The sequence below is a fragment of the Sphaeroforma arctica genome (genome assembly GCF_001186125.1).
Source record: "Sphaeroforma arctica JP610 unplaced genomic scaffold supercont1.374, whole genome shotgun sequence".
NCBI classification, from domain to species: Eukaryota; class Ichthyosporea; order Ichthyophonida; genus Sphaeroforma; species Sphaeroforma arctica.
Genome location: NW_014040184.1, coordinates 1 through 11,581, shown reverse-complemented (window position 1 = coordinate 11,581; position 11,581 = coordinate 1). Strand labels below are relative to the sequence as shown.

At 38.1% G+C, this 11,581-nt stretch overlaps 1 protein-coding gene across 1 annotated transcript; it reads right to left on the bottom strand.

Moving 5' to 3' along the window:
- Window positions 1-5,362: 5,362 nt before the first annotated feature.
- On the bottom strand, window positions 5,363-7,582 carry SARC_05705 (hypothetical protein). The gene has a single exon (XM_014300426.1). It carries the CDS (start codon window positions 7,469-7,471, stop codon window positions 5,708-5,710), a length of 1,764 nt encoding a protein of 587 aa, XP_014155901.1. The 5' UTR covers window positions 7,472-7,582; the 3' UTR covers window positions 5,363-5,707.
- Between the last annotated feature and the right edge of the window lie 3,999 nt (window positions 7,583-11,581).

Here is an 11,581-nt window from a genome sequence, read left to right as displayed (position 1 = left end):
CCATTGGAACAACCAAATGGACCCCTTCTGAGACTCTTCTAAACAAGGTCAAGAATTAGAGATTCCACTCTCTACCCAATTAAACGTTAAGCAGTTCAAAGGCAACACAGCATTTAACGTCTGTGCACAAGAAATACAATCTACCAATGACACTACTGTTAAGAAGCGTCAGTCTCTAGCTAGGACTCGGTTTAATAACATAAAAGTCCAAGCCCGAGGTCTTTCAAACCTTATTTTTAAAGGGATTAATGAAAGACAATCCTGAAGCGTATACACATATAATGCGACTATTTAATAAGACAGGTGTATCTAACGCACATGAGCGCGATTATGACGCTCATGCAAAAACAGGGCAGGAGTCTGGAAACACTACAGACTTAGAGACCACGCAAGTGGATTCTCAACACCCTACCTATATTCTGGAAGAGCAGAATGATGAAAACATTCTTGTTTGGCTGAAGCAACATAATAAGCTGAAGCACCAGAACGTAGTAGAAGCACTCAAAGATGCTAAGCGACATGGGATCGCGCACCCTAAGCTGGCAACTTTAGTTGACAGAGTATATCAGTCATACACAGACTGTAATCTCAATCCGATCAAGCGCTATGGTTTCGCACCGCTTAAGAGTGTGACTGAATATGTTCCATGGCGCAGGGTCATCATTGATCTGGTTGACCTGCCCACGTCCGATCACACAGGTGACCGTTACGTATGTCACTTCTTTGATGTGGCGTCACGGTTTAACTTGCTCTATCCATTATGCAGACCGTGGCAGAATTATGTTACCAAGTTTTTGCTGACCACGGGTGGCCGGGTATTATGTGCACTGATAACGGTAGTAGTTCTGCGATGACGTTATGGAGTCGCTAGTACTCGTATCAGGCATATGCCATAAGAGAGGTGTGCCATATAAGCCGCAAACGCAAGGCGCGGATGAAACGCGCCATAGAAGACTTAAGTTTTTCTTGCGTACTGCATTAACGGATGATGCAGATGAATGGCCGTACCACCTTAAGTGGGTACAAACATAGATGAACGAGTGTGTTGATCCGGTTACAGGAACTACACCCACTCACTATTTTCGTAGCAAATATAGTGAGTTACAAATACCCTATAACAAAGACGAACCTGATCACCATGAGTTACCATGGTTAGAGAAGGTCCAACGTATATATAACGTTGTATATCCTTGCTTGCGAGAAATACGCAATATAGCTATATTAAAAAGGCAAAAGCGTTGGAACACTACCAAGAAGATAGCAGAATATCAGGTTGGTGACAGAGTTAACATCCGTCAACGTAATTTCGATGTTACTGTATTAACATCTAAATGGATAGGTTCATATATAATCTCTGTAGCAGACACTAAAAGTGGATCATACGAGGTAAATAACCCCGATGGTTCTAGTGCGCTTAATATAGGCACAAGTCGTATTCCGACTACAGAGATTATACTCGCAAGAAGACATAACTCTAATGCCCCTCTTGATCGTTCTGATTTTAAAGACATTATATGGAGAGCGGATAAGGGAGGCTATACATAATATCGTACACGCTTTATAGACGGTACAATAGCTGAGTTGACTTCAGATGCTTTTGATAACCAAGACTATTTAAAAGCCTTTCATCGAAAATGGCGTAAACGCCTGCATAAGTCACAAGCTGAAAAAGGTATCATGTTTCCATCGTCTGAAGGAACGGAAGTTAAAACTCATCCGCCTACAGCATTTATCCCGAGCCTTAATGCTCATCCTTCATATGTGCTTTAGACACTGAAGCGTAAGAAGCGTCCAGTCGACCACCACGGACCTACTGGACCTAAGCCCAAAACTCACAGGGTAACCAAGAACACTTAACTTCTCCACCTGAGAAACATTAACTATATGTTATGCTACTTAATGTTTCGACCCATTTTTCCTTTCTCGCTTTTTGACCCATAATCAGCTTGAGTGAGCAACTTGCTTCTCTTGGGTCTCAAAGCTGGGTGGGGGCTGTGTAATAGATGTATAAACGTACTCTTAAGCAGTACAAAAATTATAAACGTACTCTTAATAGTACGAGGAACTTAAGTTTCCTAAATGTACTCTTAATAGTACGAGGAACTTAAGTCTCCTAATGTGCTCTTAATAACACGAGGAACTTAAGTTTCCTAAAATGTTTTTAATGGTTTTATTAATTAATACCTTTTCCTTTTTACATATTAGATATTTGGACGAGGCCATTAAAAGGCCCCAATAAAATACCAAACATAAGAGTTGGTCTAGTTCTATTAATATAACTATATTTACTTTCCAACTTTATTTAGATCTGAATACTTCGGTAGCGAGATGGCTCAACCGAATATAGGTTTCTAGGGACTATTAACGTAACCTAGTTGATCCTCCGATCAGCCAACCAGATGTGCCAGTCTGATGAAGGCTAAGTCGGTAATTCTTGATAACTGGCAAGTTATTGGTTAATGCAATAACTATGGACATCAAGAGTATTTTTATTTAATTCTTTTATTTTTTTTCTAAAGATAGGATTTTATGAAGTCTTTCGGATTCGCCCCAACGAAACATACAAAAGTTTCTAATAGAGCGACAACGAAACACTTATATATAGGCAATGTCTCAGCCTAACAATCCCTTAGAGTATTGCTGTTTTCATGAGGCATACCTAACTTTACTAAAAGTATCATTTCGTTTATTTACTTTGATCTTTTCACGATACTTAGAATTTACCTACGCGTTTATTTACTCTAAGGCGTTAATATCGCCTTAATAGACCGAATCTTACACATAAATAAGACGCATGCAATAGTCGCATAAATAAGACGCATGCGATAGGGATAATATTATTTATTTCAAAAATGGCAAGTATGTATGATACAATGTATGAACATATGGTATGGCTCTCAGTCGCTGTAGTGGTTCAGGAAAGATTGATGGGAAGAAGTGGTCAGTAAATTCCCGTTTGAAGCTTGGGCCAAGTGAGTCGACAATGGAAGATATGTGCTGAGTCAATTCGGGCCGTTGTTGACAAAACACTGCTACTATCGAATTTTCCTTATATTCGCTTGCTGACCTACTAAGTAGAGTACCCACCTCTGTGGTACGGATCGGGTCTGCGCCGATGCAATAGTCGCATAAATAAGACGCATGCAATAGTCGCATTAATAAGACGCAAGCAATAGTCGCATAAATAAGACGCATGCAATAGTCGCATAAATAAGACGCATGCAATAGTCGCATAAATAAGACGCATGCAATAGTCGCATAAATAAGACGCATGCAATAGTCGCATAAATAAGACGCATGCAATAGTCGCATAAATAAGACTCATGCAATAGTCGCATAAATGAGACGCATGCAATAGTCGCATAAATGAGACGCATGCAATAGTCGCATAAATAAGACGCATGCAATAGTCGCCATGCAATAGTCGCATATATAAGACGCATGCAATAGTCGCATAAATAAGACGCATGCAATAGTCGGATAAATAAGACGCATGCAATAGTCGCATAAATAAGACGCGTGCAATGGTCGCAAATATAAGATGCAGAAATAGTACGCAACACTTACTTGTGGTAGGTCCAGTAAACCCTTTTTTTTTTTCAACACTTACTTGTGTTAGGTCCAGACTTTTTTGTCCATATCCTAGTTTCCGCGGTAACGTTAATAGTCCCTAGAAACCTATATCAATAATTTGTATAGTTCAGTGATGACTATGAATGTTCCTGTTGAGCAGTCGAGCCTGTCGAGGCCTCGTTTTCGAGCCTCGGCCCTCGAGGGCGACTAAATTTTTTTCGATTTTTGGTTTGATTTCAAAATCTGGAAGCAATATCTCTCGCACATATTTTATATATACTTGTTTTTAAAATAAATAAAATAGTTCTACTCTTGTACTTCTTGTTCTGTTGTGTACATTATACAGTATTTTGTATTTTTATATATAAAAGTAATTTTAAAAATAGATACACACAAGAAGAAGATAGGCTCTGATCTGATTCTCTGACTTCTGTAGTTTTGAGTTACTAACTGTATGCTCATTATGCAATGTAATAAAATACAAGCACTTTGAAACATATCCCCGTAAAACCAATTCAAATTTATTGTTGTCCAATGAAAAGTTTTATATGTTCTTTCAATTATAAAAGGATCGCGTATCATTGAATCAGCTTCCTTTGTGTGTGTGTTTGTGCTCACACAACAAATAAATTTATATTTCAAAAACAAATATGTATGTAAATACATTTTTTACAATCTAAAAAAAACATATACTTCGAATTTCGAATACGCTTGAAAATATTCAACCTACTCTATATTCAAGCGAATCATCTTTCAGGGATATGTCGTGCGGCTCGTGCTGCCTCTTGTGACTTTTTTTTCATCGTCTCTACTAGCTAGAGTCTGATCACGGGTCCGGTAGTAACCTGACTCCTGAGTCCAGACCTGACAGACCTGAGTCCTGAGTCCTAACTCCTGAGGCCATCAAATGATCAACCTTTGAAGCCCCAATTCCCCAAGGCCTAAGGCCCCAAGGCCTTAATCCAAAGTTCAGTCCTGACTCCTGAGTCCTGACACACTCCAAAGTTCTGACTGCTGAGACTCCTGAGAGACTTAAGAGTTGAGATTTGAGAATGTCTTGTTGAGAGTTGAGAGTTGAGATAAGAGACTTGCGTCGTTTAACTCTTGTGAGTTGAGACTGCCTGAGACTTGAGAGACAGAAACTCAGTTTTGTGTCCTGAAGTCCTGAACTCCTGACTGGGCTGAGAACTGAAAGTTGACGACTGGGAGGAACGGGTGATGAAGATGGACTGAAAGAGTGGTCTGGACTTTGGACTTTGGAGTCTGGACTCTGGTCACTTTAGTGTCGTTTGGTTGTGGTGCTTTGTCGGTGATTTGGGTATTTAAGTTGCAGTAATCAATATCGCTCTCTTTTTTATATTGTTTTTGTGTTGTTTAAAAAAAACACAAAAACACAAGAAAAATTGCTTGCTGAACAGCTCGCAATGACGACTATTCTAAAATAAATTCAGACTCGACGAGAAGTCGACAGATCATAAATATTTTTTAATCCAAATACAATATTACAGATAAATAAGCAATACAAATCATCCAATACATTCGCTCTGTTTATTTATTTACAATTTTTATTTTGGTTTGTCTTTTTTGTAACGATCTCTTTTTCAATAATCATCATCAATTCTCTGATTTGCAGTTTGAGACTGTGAGTCCGAGATAACGAGCCGTATTTTATTTGAAAAATCAAAAAAACATGGCCTTCAAACAATAATTGTATATTTCTGATTTGTTTTAAAAAATACACAACTGTATGAACTTTGGTGTCTACATTCTAACAAATTTCTATAGGAAACACATTTTTAGTATGCCTTTATTTACGAGATTCCTGGCGAGGTAGGTAATTGATATTGACAGCAAAGCCAATGTTAAGACTAGTACAACTGCAGGTTCTAATATTATCAATATCGGTTATTCTCTGATTGTTTGTATTTTTGATGTGTTGCGAGTATACTCTTGAGTGTGTAAAAATGTAATGCCTCACAGGTACAACCCGTTCAATGCCTCTCCGGATCAGGCTCAAAGATAGATTTTGATTGTCACACAATAAAAGTCTCTAAGGCACGATGTTTGATGCGGGAAGATTTCAATCCATAGGGCCATCCATTCTACAAGAATAGCCGGCGATACCTTGGCCTCTTCACACACTACTGGTACGGGGATAGCTGACACCAGCATTTCGAATATCCGAGTATTCCCGCACTGATGGGGTTGTCACACTACTGGTACGGGGATAGCTGACACCAGCATTTCGAATATCCGAGTATTCCCGCACTGATGGGGTTGTAGATAGCTGTACTTCAGTTGCCGGTGTTCTTCCCGGGTTACCGTATTGCAATGCCGAGTAATTTTTATCATTCATATACGTCTGCTCGAGTACTGGTATCCACATTTGATGTCCTTGGTTGCTAGACATTTGCTCTTGTTGTGCATGCGCTTGACACTTCGATTGAGGCTCAAACCCAAGAGGTACTGGTGTACAAATCATATTTGAAACAGGAAAATTTTGCATTTCTGTAACTCGAGCACCATGGCCGCGATCAAAAGCCAAGCCGTTGCTAATCGGTTTGGCGTAGTACTGCGCGGGTCTGTCAACTGGACCAGAGTGGGATTGTCTATAGTCCACTGAAGGCACATAAGCATAATCTGCGAAACGAGAACCATCTGATGATTGTCGTTCAATTCTAGATAGGCTTCCCGACGAAGGTCTCATCACATCCTTTGCGGTAGACATGCCGCCAAAATCATTGTACGCTCCCTGACAGCACGCTTCTTCACAAGGAGGAGGCGCTTGATTGACTGTGTGAATCGGACACTGTGCTATTCCCATTCGGCGATCACTTTCTCTCGCCCTTTTTCGCCCTTGCTTTCGCCTACGAGTGTGGCTTATGTCGCGCTTAGCATGCAAATGGGCCAGGGGTGTTTTCGTTAACCTTCCACTGGAAGAGCTATTTCCACACAGGGGTCCACATCTCTGATCCCATTCCTGCCCAGCAGCTGCCGAGTAGTCAAGCATTATAGGTCGTTCGCTTGTGTAAGGTTGTCCATAATTATGTGTACGTCGATCATTGACCTGTACGACTGAGGTTGGATATGAAACTTGACGTAGAGGGTGTTGAGAACAATCTACACTAGCTGCGATAGTGTATTGTCCAGTGTTACTCATACGATCGGTTGGAATTGAACCAGTATTTCTTTGTGCATTTTGAGGCGATTGCTGCATATTGTTGGAACCTGAATCTTGTCGGCAACCTACTATTGCTTGTTGATTCTGATTTCTGGCGGCAGCAAAGCCTTGTGATGAAACGGGTAAGTTATTGCTGATGTGTCTGCCTTTTGTTAATTTATGCGTATTAGAAGGTGGCGGACAACACTTGAGCATCGTACTTTCAGCCGAAGATGGCACCAAATTAGAGAATGCACCGTCTCCGTGTGGGTGCTTCAAACGGTAGTGTAGTTGCCGCGAGTGTTTGGTTGTGTAGGCGCGGCCGCACCGATTGTACTCACAAACAAAGGGTCTACTGAGTTGAGATATGTTTCGACGCACCCGAGAATGTGTTTGTGCTGGCATACGTTTTTGTGAACCGGCTCCCGAACTAGTACATTCGTTGTCATCCCCTTCATCGCTGCGAGATGGGCTTGTGTATTGAACTTTTTCTTCGTTTGTCTTGCCAAGTTGCTTGCTTTTAAATGACTTGCATGAGGACCAACTGCGTGACCCTTCCTCAGTACTGTCAGCTTCGTTGTTGGCACCTTGTCTCAGACTAATATTCGTATGGTTGCCCACTTCCTTGCGCTCAGGCTGCACGATGATGTGCGCATCAGATATGCTGTTGAACCCAATTGAAGCTTTAATCCTGCGTATAGTAAGCTTATCAGATTCTGATAGCCCTTTGTAAGGCATTGTATTTATGTGTTTGCGTTTGCCTGTCTTGAAATTTGTGTCTAGTAATTTGCTATAGTGATACGGTAAATATTTATCATCACATGTGTATAACTGAATGGTGGAGGGGACTGTGTCATGTTCTTCTATCCGCAAAATAAGTATTTATAAAAATATATTGACGACTCACAGTCGTATTAATTTACTTCGTCACCAGTCACACTTATTTGTTTCTGAAAAAAGCCAGATTGTACCCGAATTCTGTACGTTCGGGACTTCGGGAAAGGGGTAAGCTCGGGTACAAGAGCGTCTTTTTTTATTGAGAAACCACGAAGAGTATAAAAAATTGAAAACTGTGACATTTTGAAAACGTAAATAGGCTTCTCTATGTAGAGTGAGGCTCCTATAGGCCATTTAAAAAAAGAGACAAAGTGAACATTTGAAAAAAAAAAAAAAGGAAAGTCGACGAGAAATATATTTAAAAATATTAAGTGTCTCTTGTTTGTATAATGTATTTAGAGGGCTATGTCTTGTTGGTTCTTGTTTTTGTTTACAATTTTTTTTTTTGTTGTTGTAGTTTGTAAAGTAAATAACAAGGAATATTCATAACTAGCCTTCTGAAATCAAATAAGAAGGCTATGGAATATTTTCTTTTAAAATAAAACAAAATAAAGCAAAAACAAAATGGAAACAAACTATCAGTCTCCTGCAGTCTCGCTCAGCAGTGCAATTCTTTTTTACTTCACCCACTCTCACTCTACTCTCTCTAAGTAGAGAGCAGGCAGCAGCCAAGCTGCGCCTGCACAAGAGAGAATAGAGCAACTACTACTACTACTATATAGTCTATAAGTAAATAATAACTACATAGTAGTTGTTGGCCATACTGATGTAACGTGTATTAGACGAATGATATCAATTCTTTCTGTTGTAGACAAAATGTAACGAATTGGAAAATTCCGCTTGCAGTTTACTGGTCAATATTTATAAATACATCGATATTTACAAATACATTTAATATTGCGCGTTTGTACTTGTTGTAGATATTTCTCAATATTTTGATTTTTGTTTTATATATTGAGCCCATCCAAACAAATTATAGGTATCATATAGCTGGTGTTTTTATCAAAATAGACTAAATTATTCATCGTGGAAAAATATACATTTTAAATGGCTTCCTAGAAAATTAGTTCTCAAATAAAAATATCATTGGATATCAGTGCGCTTTTTCAAATACCACTATTTTTCACCAATGGAACGTAACCGCAGAATTGCGTCCCCCTCTGGGTGAAAATAAACACTTGTCGTCCACACACACTTGAGAAGAGAGAAGAGTGACAAGCTGCCGGCCTGCTGCTGAAGACAGTGAAGAGTGAAGACTCCAAAAACTAACAAGTCGCTAAGAGCTACAATTATATTTAAAATTTGATAAATATTTTTAAAGCAAATAAAAAAATACTGCGCATCTTTATTTTGAACTATAAAAATATATCGAAATATATTTTTGAAGGGTTTAAAGTTTTTTATTGGAGTTGAAAAATAAATAAAAAATAAATAAAAAATAATATCTTTGTAGGTGTGCTTTTGTTTTATTATTATGCTTCTTTTCTCTCTGAGAGATAAATATATAGACGAGAAATCTTGAAACCACCATAAATATAGCCACCTACACACGCCACCTACGATTCTAGCCATCTACACACGCCACCATAATTAGTGCAACCTACACTTCCCACCTACTCAAACTTGGGGGGGGGTTTACTACTTACACTGCACAACTTAAAAACTAATATTAAATAAAACACGCCACCACAATTAGTGCCACCTACACTTCTCACCTACTCATACTTCGGTATTATTTTTTACTACATACACTACACAACTTAAAAACTAATATTAAATAAAACACGCCACCTACACTTCCCACCTTAATATTAAATAAAACATAAATACAAACTGCACTGGACTGAAGTCTAACCCTCAATGTTTGCTTGAGCAATAATTTACTAGCTAGTTCCTAGACGACACCACGACGCCAACATGGTAACAAACTATTGAGGCAGCACACGTTGAGAGGTAAATATGAATAGGGAATGTTTGTGGCAATAGTGTGGTGTGCATTTCAGTATTTTTATATCTGAATATGTTCTTATCTTGGATAGTCTTCTCACACTATGAATTAAAATATAAATACAAACTGCGCAGCTCTGAAAATTCTCTCGACTACAAGCAACTCGATATTCTATTCACAGGGCAACGGAGCCGTATACACCTATTGTCGCAAAATACGCACCTAAATTGTCTTAGCGCAAATCAAGCCAGACCAAGCTTTTAGAAGATCATTTGTGTTTCAATTGATATAATAACACTATATTCAAAGACCCACGGAAATAATGTGCCGGTACAATACCTTGTGTGCACCTGTGCATGTCTGTGTGACCTTTTGATTGACTAAAACATACATTTTACGTCAGTGAGAAATGTAGATTGCACTAATAGTTGGTGTCACATGTCAACTTGTGTCAACCTGTCACTATAAGTGTCAAAAATTAAAAATGGGACACAGTGATTGGCTAAAACATACATTTTTTCGTTGGTGGGAAATGTAGGTTGTACTAATTGTGGTGGCGTGTGCAGGTGGCTAGAATTGTGGGTGGCGTGTGTAGGTGGCTATATTTATGGTGGTTTCAAGACTTCTCTATATAGATGTACATACAATATATAGGAAATATATGCAAAAAAATAAGGTTTTGTTAAAAAAATGGGGATGTTGATAATGATTTGATAGAAAAAATTTGCCTTCGTTTTTTTGTCTTTGTTTTTGTTTGTTTTAAAACAAAAAACAAAAAACAACTATTTTTAACAAATATTCAATCGAAGTATATTCAAATAGTTTTTTAATGATCTAATTTTTCACCGTTTGTTTTTAAAAACAAATTACAAAAACAAATGTGATGCTGTATGTAGAATCATTAAAAATATTTGCCCTTTTGAAGTAAATACATAATTTATTATTATTTACAATATATAAATATTGAACCAAAAAAGTGTATTCGCTTTGTTTTCTTTCAAAACAAAAAGGATTTCATCACGACTGGGCCCTTGCTGTAAATATTTATAATTTTCTCTACAGTGCACGGAGCAGATATAATTTATTTTTGCGTTATATTTTTACAACAAAAATGTTGTTTCGGAAATCGGAAGGCTAAAAATTTATGCTTGATGTATTTGTTTGGGGGGTTTAAAAAAAACAGTATACCAAAATTAATATAAAAAAACTTTTACTGTACGATTCCTGTCCTGGTCTGGGCCAGAGCTGAGTCAGCTGACTGCTGACAATGTATTTAACTATTTACCAGTTATTTACCACTGATACACATTAAATATTTACACTATTGACGCTTGACTGTTCACTATACGCGTCGCCTTTTGTTGTGTAAAAAAATTTATTTGAAAAAAAATATAGTCAAAGACAGAAGGCTATAAATAAATATAAATATTTATGTGAAAAATAGTATTTAGCACCAAATATAAAATTGTCCATTCTGGATCTCCCTGTGGGGTCGTTAGATGTTTCATGTTTGAGATATATGTCATAGCCATCATCATGTTCTCGAACAACGTTTATTGCATCATCATTGGTGAAACATATAGGAGGCGTGATATTGCATATTCCTGTATATCGGCATCCTCAAAATGCTCACTGTCAGCTTTCGGTTTCCCATTCACTACGAGAGGTCTAACAATATTCTGAATACGTACAACTAGATAAGTACATGTATTATGGTGTTTAAACCATCACGCAGTCGCTCGTTTATTCTCATAGCATCTCGTTGAACACCTCAAAAAAAAATCTCGCTAAAAACCAATTCGATGTGGATAAAAGTCGCATGCCGAAGCGTGTCAGAAAGTATGCCCCCTTTTGAGTTCGATTCAAGCAACCGGTAATTATTATTCAAGAAAACGAGCTTGCCTCAAGGGTCTCGGAATTTTGATTTTTAAAATGACAATGACAAAGACCTATTCGGCTTGTTCCTCGTTCACTTATTTGGTTTTTCCCTAAATCGACTAGTACCGATGTAAAGGGTTATACGTGAAAGATGGCTGAACAGATTCTTTATATAAGTTGCTATT

Bases quoted from the DNA above. Each gene is read 5' to 3' on its own strand.
- SARC_05705 (XM_014300426.1), bottom strand. From the start codon at position 7,471: ATGCCTTACAAAGGGCTATCAGAATCTGATAAGCTTACTATACGCAGG.